At 32.1% G+C, this 19,477-nt stretch overlaps 2 protein-coding genes across 2 annotated transcripts; both read right to left on the bottom strand.

Moving 5' to 3' along the window:
* Positions 1-10,292: 10,292 nt before the first annotated feature.
* On the bottom strand, positions 10,293-12,268 carry LQY1 (DnaJ/Hsp40 cysteine-rich domain superfamily protein). Its single transcript, XM_078296210.1, has 5 exons — positions 11,971-12,268; positions 11,325-11,408; positions 11,155-11,206; positions 10,747-10,903; positions 10,293-10,482 (listed from the first exon to the last, which is right to left on the bottom strand). The coding sequence occupies exons 1-5, from the start codon at positions 12,133-12,135 to the stop codon at positions 10,461-10,463; spliced, it is 480 nt and encodes a 159-aa protein (XP_078152336.1). The 5' UTR covers positions 12,136-12,268; the 3' UTR covers positions 10,293-10,460.
* A 2,049-nt stretch (positions 12,269-14,317) lies between these two features.
* On the bottom strand, positions 14,318-15,356 carry LOC144547440 (nuclear transcription factor Y subunit C-2-like). Its single transcript, XM_078296095.1, has one exon. It carries the CDS (start codon positions 15,181-15,183, stop codon positions 14,473-14,475), a length of 711 nt encoding a protein of 236 aa, XP_078152221.1. The 5' UTR covers positions 15,184-15,356; the 3' UTR covers positions 14,318-14,472.
* Between the last annotated feature and the right edge of the window lie 4,121 nt (positions 15,357-19,477).

The following is a 19,477-nucleotide window of genomic DNA, read 5'->3' as shown; positions in this document are numbered from 1 at the left end:
GGGTCCCTCATCTACACTAATACACCGTAAAATAAAATTAAGAAGAAATTAGAAACATCTATCAAGCATCAAACTACTAAAAATTAAATTAGTTTTAATTGTAAATCTTTGCATTCGTATAATTAATTTTTAATTACTTTTAGCGTCCACATCAAGAATTATTACTAAAAAAATAGTTAAGATCTAGAAAAATGAGAGCCAATAAACATAGCTAGAAAGTGATTTCTTTAAAAAAATATATTCTAAATTAGAAATTATGCTACTTCCCTAAAAATATAATAGAATGTGTAAAAACTATGATTTTTTATGCCTCGCATCCTTATCTCTGTTTTTAAAGACCAAATAGTTTATCTGAACCGCTCAGTATGATCTCCATATTAAAATTTGTTTGGAGATCAAATTTTATATTTCTTTGGAAAAAAAAATTACTATTTTTTAGATAGATACAAAATCATTATTTTTGGACGGTCCAGAATCTTCTGAAAGATAGTGATTTTGTACCTATCTAAAAGATAATAACAATTTTCAAAAATATAAAATTTGGTGTTCAAGTATATTTAAATTTGAAATCATATTAAGCGGTTCAGATGAAATGCCTAGACTTTAAAAAAAAAAAATTATATTTGAGACATTTTAACCTGACTCTTTAATTAATACCCACAAAACAAATTATTGTTCTACTTTGTATTTGTTTTGAAATGTTCTTATGAAGCCATTTCCGGCGAGTTAAAAGAAGCCAATTGTTACACATTCTATTTATTTACTACTATATAAATTTAATGCTACGTATATGTGGTCAATTGTAACATTATATATTCATATTTGAAATTAAGAGACCAAGGTACCGCTGTAAAATTTCCACGCTGAAATTGCCACAAAAGATCAGAGTGGGTTACTAAACTTGTGCATTTAATATTTTTCGGTAGAACATCGATCATAAATTGACCAGCAGTTTATAATGGGCAGCCACCTCTGAATTTTGCAATAGGAGCTTTTGAATTCCTCATTTTACGCCAATAGCTGCGCTGCCATTTGTTCCCATTTGTGTCTAGCTAGAGATTCGTATTTAATGTGTGTTTTTCCTCTTGCAGCTAAAGAGTACAAGCAGGAGTCACCGTTTAGTAAAATTACTGTGATGGTAAATTCAATCAATTGTTATCCTTATGCAATTCAGAAAGTCCAATTTAATTATTTTAGTCCAGACTATCCAAATTTACAGCAATGGATAAACTTTTTATAATTTAGATATATCGTATGTATAATATTAATTTCATGCAATTTGAATATTTTTTATTCAACTATAAAAGTTAATGAACTGAAACAAAATTTTCAAATCGCATCTATTTTAGTTAACATTTATATTTATAATTTTACTTCTTAAATATTAATATTTATTTTGATATTGTCACAAATGTTAATTAAATTTATTATTAATATATAATCTATCAAGGTAAATGGATACGGATCGATAGTGGTAAAACCATATCCGTATCCACTTTTATTTTTCAGATACGGATAGGGATCAGATATTAAACAGATACTGATTAGATATCTATTTTTTTTTTATAACAGTGAATAACATATTTTTTTCATGATATATATGTATTATTTAAATACAAAAATTAAAATTTAAAACTATATCCATATTCGTATTCGTACAGATATTCGAGTATCAGATATCCGTATTTAATTTTTGAATACCAGTCGGAAACTCGGAATAATATCCGATCCACCCCTAAATTTCAGGACAATCTCTATTTAAATTACTAGCTACTGCCTAGTGCCAACTAATGCAAGAAGGCGTCTCGTGTAAAAGATTCGACCAGCTATGCTCTTCCGTGTAAAAGAACATAATTTGTACCATAGAAATTTCCAAAAAGGACACGACAAGTTCCGTGAAAAATCGTAAAGCTGAGAAGTGCAAACCGTACTGCTTGTCTTTAAAAAATGGGGAAATGGGGAAATTTCATGTATACCCCTCAAAAACATCAAAATTACGTATTTATCCCTCTAAACATCGAATTAAGTATTTCCTCGTTAAACTTTCAAAATTCACAAATTTACCCATTTTATTTAAACTCATTTTAAATTTATAAGTCATCCAATTTACCCTTTATTAAAAACATAATAATTGTAGCTTATTGAAGAAAAAATCTCGATCTTATATTCGATTGGTTTTTGAGGACAAAAAAAAACTAATAATGACGAGTAGAACTAGGGTGTTCTAAGTTTACCAAAGTTACTTGTAAACTTAATTTTAAAATATATCGGATTGGCTTCAAATAACGAATATAAAACCGTTGAAATCTATATACTTTATTGATGCATCTACATGTAAAAATTTTAAATTTTCAAATTAATTTTGTATAGAGTCATGTGGTAAAAAAATGATTAAAAAATGAATGTATTAGAATTATTTTACAAACCTTTTAATTTTTTAAAGGAAGATACGTAATTTTGAAGTTTAGAGGGAAAAAATACACAATTTAAGTTTTTTAGGGGTACATCTGAAATTCCCCCTAACAAAGTGGAACTGGGAAGCCATGTTTGGTTAACGAGTTAAAGGCAACCACGGAACCACCTCACTTTTCTCAACAATCATTACCACTTACTATCTAATTTAATTAGTAGATGATTTTGCATCATGCACTTATAATATATTTTCCTTGTGTTCTTCTATTCTAAGTTCTAACTAATGTTTGTATCATCATGCAGTGTGTCATAACCATAAATTAAACTGGCCACCTACAATAAGGGCCTGTTTGGCGCACCATCGGGAATGGACATGAACACATGAATTGAACTGATTTTTACTGTTTATGTGAGAAAAAAAAAATCAGTTGAACTGAATTTTTATTTTCTCACAGAAACAGTAAAAACGCCGAACAGGCCCTAAGTGAATTTTTTTGTTCTTTGCGAGTCTGAGTGAACCGTCAGACTGAGAGGCCCTTTGCATCTGCCGCAGAAGATCAAGATACAAAAATCCTTTTAAATGTAGGGTTAATCATGATTGATGGAATCTTGCTTCAGCTCTAATTAGTTCTATTTTGTATGTGTATAATTGACATTTGCACAAAAATGATACACAATCATTGTCACATCCTTGTACGGCTATATACTTTTGCTTTTGGGGCTCTTTTTTTTTTTTTGTTTAGAATCAACCTTCTCGCTTCTCTTATGGAAAATAAAATTAGAGGTTTGGTTTTTCGAAGAAGCATCTCTACTGTACGAATAAGAGACATTCAGAATTTAAAATGTAGAGGTTATATATAGAGAGAGATCAATTATATAAATTTTTTTACAGAAAATGAGAATCAATTTTATAATATCGTGATATTTTACTATAAATTATATAAAAAATTATATATAAACACACAAAAAATAAGAGCCAAAAGGCTCTATTGGCCCTTCTACAATCCGCCCCTGGTACTATTACTATTACTATTACTATTAGAGCATCTACAACGCAGATTGTTTTTGAAAGAAATAATAACTTCTCATCTCCCACTGTGTCAATAATAAGGTGGTAGAGATTTTTTTTTCCGAAAAATCAACAATCCACTTCTATTTTCAACGACCATGATTTGTTTTTGTTTTTGTTTTTTTTTCTAAATACAAAAATAGGAGGGTTCAAATGCCTTCATTTTTAAAAATTTAAATAACTCAAAGTTTAAAACTTAAACATTAAAATAAAACTGTTAGATGTGATCTATGTTATTTTCTCTATGTGCCCATAAAAAATTATCACATTTTGATTTTGCTTTTATATGAATTAATAAGTTGAAAAATCAACGTCTAGATATACATTTTTACAAGCTCAAGATGACAACCAAAATAAAGTTGAAATACTATAATTTTTTACACGTGCATTGATAAAATAATGTAGTTCATATCCAACAGTTTTATTTTGAATTTTAAGATTTAAATTTTGAGTTATTACAGTATTTAAAAATGGAGGCATGATGGAGGCACAAAAAATAGAGGCATTTGAACCCTCCTCGTAGAGAAATTATCTAATTTTCTGAATAAAAAATTAATTTTGGACTGCAAATTAGTTTTCATCGCAAATGGGTTTTAGTGGAAGCTTCATGCCAATCTGTTTTCCTTTTCTTTTTCTTTTTTTTTTAAATAATCATCCCTATCTGAGAAATATGTTGAAAGCAACATTAATTAAGAAAATATAGCCTGATATCCATCCAATAGTCACGGCAAGCGATTAAAAAACAATTCGGGTTGATTCTTTCATAAAATCGCGTTGATTTTCTTTTGCTTTGGTATTACATTTGAAATTTCCATAGCAGTCTTGAGATCATAGAGTTAAAATATTAATAATTGACAAATACTTCACAAAAAAGAGCCATGCTTGCTCATGGTTAAGGCTGTTAAAATTATAAAAAAGAAGTAAAAAATAATATTATCTAGTTGAGCGAGGTCATGGTAATATGCATATTACAGATTGATTCGTACTATAAACGTATATCTTTATATTTAAAGTTCAAACAGTTAATACAAACCGTTAAACATAATTCTTATATCAAAATGTATTTGTAGACTAAATTTCATATTTTTTTAGATAGATAGAAAATCACCGTGTTTGGATGGTTTCAGAATTTTCAAATCAAGTGATTTTTATCTATTAAAAGAAATATATAAAATCCGATATACAAGTATACTTTTATATGAAAATCACGTTAAACAGTTCAGATTAACTATTTGAAATTTAAAAACAAAAATATAAATCGTAATATGCATATTACCATGCATAGCCTCACTCCTTATCTAATTTGTTTTTTTTTTTTACATCAGAAGTTCCATGCAACTTCCGGGCTTCTCACCGGTAAAAACAATGATGAAATAAAAGAAATCGCATTCTTAGCTTCATTTATTTTTCAAACTTTAGCGAGAACTTTTTTAATTGGTCCAATTTTCAGTTGAAAGTCGCTGAAAATCTTCTCGGAAATTTATCACGGACATTTTTGGAGCTGAGCATTTATGCTTGAAAAAGGATTTTTGTTCAACAAAATTTTAGAAAAAAAAAAGCCAATAAAAAACAGAAGGACAGTGCATGACGCATGATGCATTGATGGCCCCCACAAAGAAGCAATTGAATATTAAAGGCGGACTAATAATCGTCGACGAATTAATAAAAAAAATCGTTAACGAAAAAAATACTATATTTCTGGCTAACCGACATTTATTTCGAAGTGCGTGTACCAATATTTATGCATTTCTCAAAATTTTATATGTTAAGTGTTTATCCTCTGCAATACTTGTGTGCGAATTTTGGTATGTAAAAAATGTGAAACCTGTAAAAATTAAATTTGTATTATATGATTAAAACTTAATTTGATTAGTCAATTTATATAAAATTATTTTTCATATAATATGTCAATTTGTAAAGGGTTCACACTAAATTTGCGTAAACTTTTTTTTTTCCCCATAATTCACATCTTTGAGCGAATTATCAAAATTCATGTGCACACAGGTTCAACTTCTATATCAAAATTATTATTTTAAATTATAATTTTATTAACATGATGGCCAAAAATATATCAAAATTATTATTTTAAATTCGAAATTTAATTATATATATATGAGTAAGACTACCATACATTGCAATGCATAAACATTTTTGTACATCGGACTATAAATCACCAGATTCAAAGTCTAAATAACTGACCCAAACCGTTCATCTTGTTTTCCATATTAATACGTGTTTGGAGACCAAATTTTATATTTTTTGGAAATTTTTAGATTTATTGAAAATCGTTGTTTTTCAGACAAATCTGGACCATAAAAAAACAACGATTTCAATAAATCTAAAAAAATAGTAAAAAATTTTCAAAAAAATATAAAATTTTGTCTCTAAACACATATTAATATGGAGAACAAGATCAACGGTTTGAATCGGTTATTTAGACTTTGAATCCGGTACTTATATATAGTTCAATGTACAAAAATACCTATGTATTAATTGCAATGTATGGTAGCCTTATTATATATATATAAATATATAGAGTTAGGCTGGGGTGCTATGGATAGCATAGTGGCCTCCCGTGCTACGGCTCAATATTCGAGTTTTCAAAATCCAAACGGTCGATCCGAACCGTTCATCTTATTCTCCATATTAATATCTGCTTGGAGACCAAATTTTATAATTTTCTGAATTTTTTTACTATTTATTAAGCCACTTTGAAAATCGCTAATCCAACGGTTTTACTGTTTTGTGCAGCCACCGTTGGATCAACAATTTTGTAAAATACTTAATAAATAGTAAAAAAATTCAGAAAAATGTAAAATTTGGTCTCCAAGCAGATATTAATATGGAGAATAAGATGAACGGTTCGGATCGACCGTTTGGATTTTGAAAACTCGAATATTGAGCCGTAGCATAGAGGCCACTATGCTATCCATAGCACCCCAGCCTAACTCTATATATATATATATATATATATATATATAGGTTTTGGCTAATATGCTATGGGTAGCTAAGAGGCCTCTGTGCTACGGCTCGGATTTCGAGTTTTCAAAATCCTAACGGTCGATCCGAACCGTTCATCTTGTTCTCCATATTAATATGTGCTTGGAGACCAAATTTTACATTTTTATGAATTTTTTTACTATTTATTAAGCCACTTTGAAAACCGCTGATCCAACGGTAGTTTCTGGTTTTACTGTTGGGTTAAGCCACCGTTGGATCAGGGGTTTTCAAAGTAGCTTAATAAATAGTAAAAAAATTCATAAAAATATAAAATTTGGTCTCCAAGCACATATTAATATGGAGAACAAGATGAACGGTTCGGATCGACCGTTAGGATTTTGAAAACTCGAAATCCGAGCCGTAGCACGGAGGCCTCTTAGCTACCCATAGCACCGTAGCAACGTCCTATATATATATATATATATAGAGTTAGGCTGGGGTGCTATGGATAGCATAGTGGCCTCCCGTGCTACGGCTCAATATTCAAGTTTTCAAAATCCAAACGGTCGATCCGAACCGTTCATCTTATTCTCCGTATTAATATCTGCTTGGAGACCAAATTTTATAATTTTCTGAAATTTTTTACTATTTATTAAGCCACTTTGAAAATCGCTAATCCAACGGTTTTACTGTTTTGTGCAGCCACCGTTGGATCAACAATTTTGTAAAATACTTAATAAATAGTAAAAAAATTCAGAAAAATGTAAAATTTGGTCTCCAAGCAGATATTAATATGGAGAATAAGATGAACGGTTCGGATCGACCGTTTGGATTTTGAAAACTAAAATATTGAGCCGTAGCATAGAGGCCTCTATGCTATCCATAGCACCCCAGCCTAACTCTATATATATATATATATATTCATTTGTTCAAGTCCATACACGATTCATATATTAATGAATCTATTGCTTGATTGAGATGTAAAGGAAAAAAAAAAATGAATCTAGGTCGTAGTCGGAGTTAGGTTGGTTAGTGGTTAAGAGGAGATGATGTTAAGTCACCGATTCATGTATAGTTAGTTCGGATCAATATCTTCTTCTCTCTCCACCTATTGATTTTCATTTTTAAATACTTCATTTTTTTTATATATATATTATTGGTTTTTCATATCTTGATTGATTGAGCACATCTGTATTAGAAGAGGTCAGTATCAGGTGACATTAGTTAGAACGGATGCTTTTCACAATGATGAAATATGGTTGACATGTAAAATCATATCTTGATGATTGAACATATCCATATGATTATGATTGTTAGCATGTAATGTGATGCATGATAGTCACTAAGTTTAAAAAAAGGGTACAAAAGAGAAATTTGACTGAATTAAAAAGATTTTCCATAATTTTAATTGTGCAAAGAGTTTTGCTTTCAACATCTATATGAAGGGAGAAATTTGCAGTCAACGTTCATCGGACTCAAATTTGAATTTGATGGGTTTTTCTACTGTTAGATCCGCTTTTAAAATCCGTGCGCTAGATCAATACGAATTTTCAAATAAACACGCACTGATATTAAAGTGACATGTATCTTCAATCTGAGTAGAAAATCCTATAGAACTCAAATTTGAGTTCGATGGACATCGGCCTCAAACCATTCCTCTTATTGCTTAGTTTGCTCTCATATATTTAATTTTTGGAAAATGTCAATAATGATAACTAACATGCATATACGAGCTTTTTATGTGTTCTCTTTATCTCTTTTACTGAAAGAACTTTTGAATAAGTTTTATTCCGAAAAGTTCTACACAAGTATTTCTAGATTAAATTTTGCAATATAGATAGCTAGAAGTTTAATGGAACTTAGATTAAATGGGAGATAAGAGTGGGTAGCTAATTGTTTAGAATAATTAAAAAAAATAGGTGAGAGATATTAAGGATGTAATTACTCAGATATGTTTAGAAATGTAACAAATGTTAGAAAAATGATTATATTTTCATCATTTCCTTATAATTAATATATGAAAGTAATTAATCAATTTGAGAGTTAATTTGTGGTCTAGAAAAAAAGAGAAAACAATGTAAAAAATTAATCTCCTCTACATTCTGATTTGAAATACAAAATTTGAATAACTTGCAGACATAATTTTTTTTCTCTTCTTTTCTTTTACCCTCAAAATTTATTGAGAAGCAAATAAACAAAATCCAATAAAATTCGGTCACTTCTTCTCTCCCCTCTCTTCTCCTCCTCTACCTTCTTTTTGAAGCACACCCTTGTTGTCTTTTCTTCCTCACGTGGTCGCCACTTGCATGTTTAAACCATTTCTTCTCAATTTATTCGATTACATCAATCTTCTTCCAATTCCAATTCCACTTTCCTTTTATCTTTGTCACATTCTTAAATGTTACAACACACAACCATAATTTTTTTAACCGCATGTCACTGCTTCCAGATGAATTGGCTTTAGGCGTTTATACCCAACTGTAGTTGGATATTTACTATTAGAATATCACATAGGTTTAGTGAAATTTGTTGGCTGAGATTTTATTTTAGTTTAATTAGATCATTGTTCAGATTTTTAGTTTTGAGAGATCTTGTCTACCAATGCCACCACATTAGTTCTCTTTTATATTTTCATGCATAAATCTAAATCTTTACAAAATTTATATTTGTTTAAAATGTATACAAAATTTACACTTAATTTTGTACATGATTTACATGCTTCCCACATAAATCCGTATGCAGAACTAGGAACAAAATTGCCCCGGACGACAAAAATCATTTTACCCTATTTCTGTTAATTAGTTTGACTAATTAAATTAAAATTTAAAAATGTCTAGGCTTCAATGTAGAATATATGAATTTTTTTATTATAAATTTGATAATGTTTGTTCTCCGCATGCATACTTCTGTTACTGTTTAATTTGATCCATGGCCGTCAATTCTGTTTAATTGAGACGCATTTCAAAGGCTCGAATTGAGCAATGACAATTCTGGCATAAATGAATTAAAAAAAGAAGAGATAATTCTGGCGTAAATGATGTTGGCAGTTCTTTGTATTAATTTTATTCTAAATTATCCGATTGGTTAAGAGGCCTTGTAGTTGTAAGGATGTTAGGAAGCTGCTCTACCTGTCAGCAGCTGAGGCATGTATGTGTTGAAGATATAACAGATTTCCAAAAAAAATAATTGATTATATAATAGAAAGAGAGATCTATTTCAATTGATTATATAAATTTTTTTTTTGATTATATACATTAATTTTAGCAAATAAAATTTCATACTTAATTTTTATTCTAAATCATTTATACACATAAAAAATAAAAGTTATTCAAAACTTAAATAAAATTACAATTGTATATTTTATATAAGCAAATAATAGATGAGAGTAAATAGAGAGAAAGAAAAGGAAAGGAAAGGAAAGAGAGAGAACAAGTGGGGTTCATAAGGGCATTTTGTTAAGAATTTTGAAAAAAGAGTATTTTGTTCTATGTTTTACAAAAGAAGAACACTTTGTAAAATTTCCCAAGAGATTGCAATGGGGCAATGGCACAATTAACAGGCTAGAAATTTCTAAAGAAAAGAGAGAGAGAGATGAGAGTCGCCTGTTAGAAATTTTTTAAACAGGCTAGAAAAGAGATGACAACCACAGAAATAACAGCAAGCCCATTAACATTACAAAGCAGATTTCAATGCTGGCCCGTTAATTTTTTTAACTGAGTTTCAACAAACAGTTTTGGGCTTCCACTGATTGCAGAGTTTTCTAACTGGGTCCGCCCCTGTCCGCCACTGATTGCAGCCCCTTTCAAGGTTTTCAAGATAGATAGATAGATAGAGAGAGAGAGAGAGAGAGAGATGCAAACAAAAGACAAAAGAAAGAGTTAAAAGATATCTAATACTGTAGTAACTATTACAAATGGTTTTTTCATGCATATAAAAAATCAAACTAAAATATATTACAAAGAATTGTACTGCGCTTTGCATTGTGCCTCTGACATATATTCTCTGCTATCTTCACCATAGCCAACAGAGCTTGAATGACTCAATCATCATCCTTGAACTCCCTATTTCAAGGAAAATAAAATACTTTAATAAAAAAAGTACAAATATTACAAAATAAATGAATTAGTAACATCAGAAAGCCTAAAGCAGTTCAGTACTAACACTATGTAGCAGTACCAGACCCAATAATACCAGTATCCAGTGCTACAAGCCTACAATCACAGTTCAACAGCTACACTGGTACATAATGAAAACCAGCTACATGCATACCAGTGCAAATATACTTTCCAGGGGGTTAGTTGTGTGCAAATGGTAAGTTATTTTACCTGCGATCAAGGTAGCGTGGTTGTATGCCGCTCCCTTGACAGGTGGTACAAGTCAGAGAACCGGCACCATCACAATTTACACATTGAGACACCTCAGTTTCACCTTCACCAAGAACTACAGTTACAGTTCCCTTTCCCGTGCAAAACCTACATGCCTCTGCAAAATATCAATAGAAACTTTAAACCACCTCTCCAATGTTTACATAATGAGTTTTGCCAAGTGACCTTCAAAATGTTTACACAAGTAATAAAATAATGAATAACATTTACTGGTGTAGTGCAAGATTGGAGATGTGCATGTATATCATAACTTAATGTTGTGGATTATTATGGTTTTACCCGTTCATCGGAACTTGATTGTTACAATAATAAATTTATATTATCTAAGAAGAGAATAATGAGACTAACGAGCTCCAGTGCCGCTGCATGGGAAGCAAGCCTGTGTATTATCCCTCTTAGCCTACACAAAATTGAGGGGGGGGGGGGGGGGGTTATTGTATAAATAGTGCCCAACAATGATTTCAAATTGTTTAGAACAAACTCAAATAAATGTTAAAATAAAAAAAATATTAACTTACTGCACTATCGATCTGAGTTTCATAAAAGATGGGGATTCCAATACCGACAGCAACACTGGCAATCCCAACTGCAATTGCCACAGCCTATGCCAAGACAATTGAAAACGATCGAATATAAACAAAAAGATTATAATTATGAGATTTTCTGATTTGTATTTCTCGTTCAAAGTTAGTACCCCCACACAACTGAGGTACTTGCTTACATAACTTTATTTAACAGAAACAACCATACCCATCGAAGTAACAGAAAAGCCTATTCAAACCCTTACTGAAATACCAATGCAGATTTTACAGGTGAAGATGTGCTTCTCAATTCGAGGACTTGGGAAAAAAAAAGCCAGAAAAATCATTGACACTACCCACCTTAGGCTAACTCAAAACCTTAAGCCCTGGTACCTGGTACCAGATTTCTCATATTGTTAAGTCCAACATTAATGCAGTATCAGATACCACGCTTCAGCTCATAATTTTTATCCAAACCCTTCATAAAAAACTGACAATCCCCACAGAAAAGCCTATAGTCACGTTTATTGAAATCTGACAGTGCATTTTGCAACAGGAACCCTGAATTACATGAAATTCCACACTTTTTTTGCAATTTGTAAAAGCCCACAAATATTCCCATTTCCCATTTGATTGATTGTACCGTGTTCTGGTCAAGCTCAGCGGCTACGCGAGTGCAATTCCCTTGCCTTGCTCTTCTCGTATTGAAATATTTAAAAGAAGGGGTCAAATTTGTCAGTTTTGGGTGTGCAGAAGAGGCGATAAATGAGGAGCGGAGAGCTGGAAGAGAGTGTGGCGCCATTGCCATGGCGATTCAGAGCTAAAGCTTTTTCTCTGTTCTTTTGTTTACTTGAAGAAAAATTATTGGCGGGGAGTTGCTTGATAGCAAAATTTGTGGCCACATGTTTTAAGGATGAGAACCTGCCACATCATATTATTTCTCTTCTATTTCATTTCCTTTGCTTTATATACGTTTATATAAAAAGAGAAATGGGACCTACTAGCCGTAGTTGTTGCTTTGTTTTCTTTTCGCTAGGGTCATTGTAAATTAACTTTGTTTCAATCAATTGAAACGGGCCTGGGCCTTTTTTTATCAAAAAAAATAAAAAGAGAAATGGGCCAGTTGTTGATGGGTTAATCGCCTAATCCGTTGCAACCAATTTCCGGACTAAAAACAATACACACAGAAAGGTTCCTCGTCTCAATTTTTAATGCATAATTATATCTTTATTTTGAAAACTTAATAAATTAAATTTTCAAATTTAAATATTCAAATAAAATTATTGGCTGTGATTTTTATTAGTTTTCTATAGTGTAAAATTACAACATTTTGACTTTATTTATATTAGTATTAAGAGCTTGTAAAAATACACTGACGTGTTCTAGACATTGATTTTTAAAATTATTGATTCACATAAGAATAATATTAAAAACGTGATACCTTTTATGTGCAAGTTGAAATAAAAAATATCGATCACATCTAACAGTTTTATTTTAATACATAAATTTAAAAAATATTTGATATGATATTAGATTGAAGTTGAAACATGGAGATATAAAAGAATATAAATATTAAGAGTAGAACTAGGGTGTTTTGAAGTTCACTAAGCTCCTTGAAATGACGAATCCGAACCGTTGAAACCTGCTTACCTTACAAGTGATGCGTCCACATATGAAATTTTTTGTATCTGATCCAGCAGCACGACGGATTGGCTTAGTGGTCTCATCCTTTTGTTCAGTATTGCCCATCAACGATTACCACTGACACAAACATTCCTCCCCCACCTCCACCTCTTCCTTCTAAACCTCTCAATCCCTTGGACACTGCTATTCCCACTGGTAATCGTTTTATCGCACTTGCCTGGATTAGCACTGGTGGGACTTCTCCACTTCTTCTTCAAATTTTTTTTTTAATGCATTCATTTTTTGAAATTTTTTTGACCACTTGACTTTATGCAAAATTATTGTTTTTTACATGTAGACGCATCACTCGTAAGATAGACAGGTTTTAATTAGACTTGAGTTCACCGAAAAACTTGATGAACTTAAGAACACCCTAGTTCTACTCTAAATATTTAAATTGTTTGGATGGGCTTGAGATAGTGCTAACCCGGATTTCTATTTTATGTTTGGACATGTACACAAAGGGCTTTTTTTTTTTTTTTTTTTTTTTTAATTAGCGGCTATTCTGCTATTGTAATATTTTGTTGAGTTAGTAATTTGAAATAGCTTGAGTTAGCAGCTATCCTCACTAACCTTTCTTTTCATCCAAATGGTGACACGACATATTTTATTTAGCAGCTATTCTGCTCTTTAATTTAAAATACTCAACATGGTTACATGGACATATTTTGTTCAAAGAAACTAGGTACATTCGGAGAAAATATATATAAATCCGGAACTAATTATATTATTAACTATAAAGTAATATCGCCAATCAAATACGAGTATTTTGGTACATGGAAACGAACGACTTCAATTTTAAATTTACTAGTAAAAGTCCAAAATAACAGAGGCACCTGACATTTGATTCTGTTCAACATGAAACATTTTCTAAAATGCATTTTGATCAGTTTCTTCCTTGTTGTTATCTTAACTAAAATACAAATACAACTGATGACACATGTTCATCCTATCTTTGCAGTTTGGATCTAGTCTCTTCGATTAACAGCATCAACATAAAATCACCCAAACTCTAGACAGTGTAATTAATTACTGGATTCCAGGTGTAACTCAATTAGCTTAGATCTCGGTCCAATTCATTCCAACTAAATGTGTCCTGGATTTTTTTCTTTATTACTCTCTTCGTTTCTCTCATTAATTTTTCAATAAATCGAAACTAGCCTTCTCTCTCACTGTTCCTCATGCTCCCTATCTATTTCTCTCTCTCCCTCTCTTACAAACATATCAACACTCGGTTAGTGTTGGAAGTTAAAATAAACAGTAGTAGTAAGTTTTTTCCAAAAAGAAAATAAAAACAAGACAAAAAAAAAAAAATCCAATTACATAAGCAATTTAAAGTTATATTATCCCTCGTACGTACACTCATTCTCATTCAAATATGACCTAATTTTACCTCATCACCTTCTTTGTTCTTACATCAACTTATGTCATTTCCATCATATACAATTACTACCTCCTCCATTTATGAGCCAGGTGCTGGTGGTGCAGAACCGTCATATCCCTCATTATAACCACCACCTTCATCTGACGCTGCCCCTTGTTGCCAAGCAGGCTGCCACCCTGGCACTGGCATCTGTTGTGGCATGTACATACCCGGTACAACTGCCGCACTAGCAGGTTGCCCGATCGTCATTCCCGACCCAGGTGCTGCAGCCCCCATTGCAGGGGGGTAATAATACGGAACTCCGGGGGCAGCAGTTACAGCTCCGGGTCCACCTGGCACAAACCCCAAGCCTCCTGCTTCCTCTTTGGCTTCCTCTCGGGGCACTATGTCGACCAAGAAATCAAACACGTCGGTACGTGCAATGGCAGCCGCCACATCGTTTCTTTGCAGTGTTCTGCGCTTGTTTTCTTCGGCATGTAGCCATGAGCGAATGGTGAGCTCCAAAATGAACAGCTCACATGCCTTGGCGAAGAGTACCGGTGCCTCGGCTGATATCATGCGCACGTCTTCGTCAGCTTTCATTATCTTTTTTATTCGTGCGAGTGGGAGCTGGTGGTGGGCCCTGAGCTCGGCAGGTCCTGCTAGTTCGGCTTCTCTACGCTGGTGGGCCCAGAACATCTGCAATTGTTGCTGCTGCTGTTGCAATAAGTGGTGTGGGTGCAACGAGTAGGGCTGTACCGGTGGTTGTTGTGATTGACTGATTGGTGGTTGTGGAGGTTGATTCTCCATTTGCTCGTGTTAGTTGTGCGTCTTTTTTTTTTTTTTCTGCAATGAATGAGGGAATTCATGTTAAAAATGTTGTAGAAACCAAGAACAAACTGAGATTTTAAACAAATGAAATGGAGTACGTAATAGCTTGATATGTTTAGCTTCTATGTGCCAGTACGTGCAATCAATTTTCAACTAAACGAAGGAAGATCGAGGAGAAAGGAAAAAAGAAAAGAAAAGAAAAGAAAAAAAAAATGATCAACTCCTTTACCTCGAATTATTTATTAAGATCTATATATAAACATATATATATTTTCCTAGTCGAAAGAAATTAATGTAAGTGTGTAAATATATTATGATCTCAATTAGAAAAAAAAAATGTATGATTGACTCTCTCTTTCTCTGTATAACTATCTTGAACGATCACACTAGAGAAGCAAGAAACTAAATAAGCAAAGAAGAAAGATGGATGCCAATAATATCTGAAGCCCTGTCGCTTTCAGAAATTATTTTCTGTACACACAAATTTTACTATATATACCAGTCCATTTTCTTAGGTATATATATTAATCAAGTTACCATGTTACTATCCTTGTGTCTGTACTGTCTCTCCTGTCTCTCTCATTTACACACTCTATGAGTCTATGTGTGTGTATGGATAAGGAACGGATGAAGTGATGATAAGTAAGACCAATTATTAGTGGACAGCTTTCTTTCTTTTTATTTCTATTTGGATATGGATAATAAATACTATCCATCTTCCAAATTTTCCTGGCCTCCCATGTTTATTCTTACCTCAGCTAACCAGATCTAGCCACCTACCAATTACTCTGACATATTTCACTTGCATATATACACATTTGTACACTAAAGTTAAACTTTATGTTAAGCTAATGTATTTTGTTCTTTATTCATACATGGATGGTGGCATGCATGTGTGCTAGCTAGCTAGAGGATATGTAAGTCAAACTTCTTGCATGGAATATATTCAGATGCCTCAATCAGTTACAAATCAATCATATATCCCAAAGAAAGGGGCACAAGAAAATTTGGTTGAGGGGAAATAAATCTCTACATTTTTTTTATTGCCAATAAAGTCATGGTACCATTGACAAACATGCATACTCGATTTAGAAATCCTGTGCCATGGCCTAAATATATTAGACTAGTATCATACCCTTGCGTTGCAACGGGGACATATTATAAGAAACAAATATATCAATGAAAATAATAATTATCTAAAAATTAAAACACATGTTAATAGAAAATTTATATGATTATGTATTTATAATTAACTTTAATCGTGATCTCTAATAACAATTTGATGATGTGATGATTATTTATTTTTAAGTACCAATGATATCAAATAATAGCTCGATTCGAATCTAATATCAAATATTATACAATAATTCAATATCAACATATAATATGATATCAAAAAATATAAATAAAAAGTGTTATCGTTTGTATGTATAGGATACACACACACACACATATTATAAGAAAAATATATATTCACACACACGTTCCAATTTATATTCTTCTTTGTTTCCAATTTAGAATACACACACACATACACACATTGATATATTATATATTGGAAATATATTCTAAATTGCCCACACCAATATGTATGAAAACAAAGAAAGAAAAATATGAAAATAAAAAAAAATGATTTCCATTGTGATTCGTATAGAAACGAAGAAGGAAACAATAAATAAGAAAATGGAAGGTGGAGTCTTCTCAATTGAAGAGGAAAAAAAAATGGAAATAAAGGAATAAGGAAACAAATAAATATATAACTAAATTTCATAATTTGTTCATTTTAAATTATAACGTATCGTGTGGCAGCACACGTGGTGTGTATGTTTTTAACTAAATTTAGACTTCTATACATAAAAGAGATGCATTTAATCAAAAGAAGACAAATTATGTAATTGGAGAGCTGAGATCAAATCCGAAGTTTCATCTCTCAATCGTAGCGGTTGGTGGATCGGACACCCAACGTGCTTAATAATAGAATGGAGAGATGCATTTTTATATAACTTTTTTGGGCCTGTATGGGCCTTTCACAGTATTCAGCCCGTATTAATTTGATTCATTTACTATCCGAAATCTAGATGAAAACCCACTTTTCATTTATATCTCTTTAATTTAACTGACTTCAATTTATAGGCAATATATGGAACTGTCGAATTCCAATCCTGACATGTTAGTCAGGCTTTGATTGAAAATAATGGTGAACAATACTATAATTCAAGATGTTTGCGAAATAAAAATTCGCTAACAAGCTTAACAATCAATAAGAACATTCTTCAACAAAAATCTTCTAGCTCCTTAAGAGCCTCTTAGGATCTCAAATTAAGTCTTTAGCTACCCTATGGTGTAAAGCCAGGGGTGATGCTGCTTATCTTTAACTATCCTTAATCTTGTCTAGTGATGTTAATGACCTTCCAGCTAGCACAGGTTATGGAAGTGCAAATTAATCCATGGCAGTGGAAGAGATGTTTTCTACAGGGTCTTTTGTTTGCTTGAAAAAACTGATTTTCAGTATGTTAAGTAAATTGTTTGCTTGCTTATATGTGGTATCGTTGGTATCCAAACTCAACTCTGTATGGTTTCTTTAATGAAATCGGTGGGGTTCCCCGTTCCCCACTTTCCTGGGAAAAAAATAAATAAGAACATTCAATGTTAAACCTTTCAGAACTATCTAAAATTTCTTTTAATTTACAATAAATGTCATTGAAATCTATTTTTATTGTGGTGGAGAGAGAACGAAGAAATGCGTTAACAAAAGAAGGAGAAGGCAAAAGAGAGATGGAGAAGTCAAAATTGATATGATCAGTACCTTTTCCTATTGTTGTACTCACCTAAACAAGTAGCAGTTCACATCATTTGATTGCCGAGCAATGTCGGACAATAAACTCCTCTCTCAGAAAGAATTTTTTTTTTAAGTCAAAATAAATATAAATATTTCCGTACTTCTCGAAACTTGCATAATTTATTTTGCATTATCAAAATCTACATGATGCATCTAGCAACAATAAAATTCCATGACGAACCAAGAAAATGTGTCCTTAAACTAGATTCAACTTTTTTAAGATACCAGCTTGGTACATGCATGCAGCAGAACTCTCATGCAAACTCGAAAAACTCTTATCTGTTTTGATCTATAAAACAAATAAATCCGACAAAAACAGCTGCGCATTGATGATAATTAGATTTCAGAGTTTTTATTTCTAACAACAATAAAATATAAACACTTTTACAGTCAAATTTAGCATTACATATAATTAAGAAGCATCTGAAAGTTCATTTTCTCAATTAAATTGATCACCCGGAGTCTTCCAAAACTCCTCTCAGGTTGTAATTTTCGAAATTGCAGTCATCATTTGTATTTGATCCTGTAACATTTCTTCCTCTCCAGATAGCCGACGACGATGGCTTAATCTCACGATGTTCATGTCGCCACATGGTGATATACAAGTATACAACATAAATTATCCCGTGTGCAGAAATTACAATTATATATAACTTTCTTAGATCCGTCTTTATCTCTACCTTGTTCTCCTTTCCAGAAGAAGTGATGACATCTTTCCCTTGATACCAGTCATTCAATTCAAGGATTCCTGAAAGAGGTGAGAAGACAGCTTAATCTTGAGAAAGTGAATTTAATTATTTGGATGAATACGGATTCAATGTGTAAAGAAGATAATCATATATATCTGAATTATTTTCAAATTAAGAATTTTTAATCTTTCTCAAAAATAATCCTAAGGTCATCCGTATTACTAAAGAGATCCTCTACGCCTCCGAAGAAAAGAAAATAGAAATAGACATCACAAATGCATTTTTCTCTGTAGCAACTCAAAAGACCACGCCTTGGTGACAGATAACAGGACCGTCTTAGTTAAATTTCATAGCTCTATTAGTTTTGTGATGACAAAGAATATTTAAAACCCTGAATTGGATGGGATTTACATCGTTTACGGTACCGGACCTTGTACAATACAAAATTCATATCTACGGTACCGGACCAGACCGTGTACAATACTTCCAACCAGACCAAAGTAATATCTCATATCAGTGCTTATTTAGAATATAGAGGGTCCGTTTTGAGATTCGTGCCGGTTTAAAACGAACAACTCAGATCTCATTCTACTCAGTGCGGTATTTCACTGGATTTGAATTCCAAACCCACAACGGTACCTATTTAATTAGAATATAGGGATCCACTTTGAGATTTGTTCTGAATTAAAACGAACAACTCAGATCTCATTCTACTCGATCGGTGTGGTATTGCACTGGATCTGAA

This window comes from Carex rostrata, chromosome 31, assembly GCF_964058835.1.
Source record: "Carex rostrata chromosome 31, lpCarRost1.2, whole genome shotgun sequence".
Classification (NCBI taxonomy): Eukaryota; Viridiplantae; Streptophyta; class Magnoliopsida; order Poales; family Cyperaceae; genus Carex; species Carex rostrata.
Note: the sequence above shows the minus strand (reverse complement) of the source record. Positions and strands in the feature narration are given on the sequence as shown.

Coding starts and splice junctions, on each gene's coding strand:
- LOC144547440 (XM_078296095.1), bottom strand. CDS start 15,183: ATGGAGAATCAACCTCCACAACCACCAATCAGTCAATCACAACAACCA.
- LQY1 (XM_078296210.1), bottom strand. CDS start 12,135: ATGGCAATGGCGCCACACTCTCTTCCAGCTCTCCGCTCCTCATTTATC. Junction 11,207..11,324: donor AAACTCAGATCGATAGTGCA/GTAAGTTAATAT, acceptor AATTTTGTGTAG/GCTAAGAGGGATAATACACA. Junction 10,483..10,746: donor CCACGCTACCTTGATCGCAG/GTAAAATAACTT, acceptor TCCTTGAAATAG/GGAGTTCAAGGATGATGATT.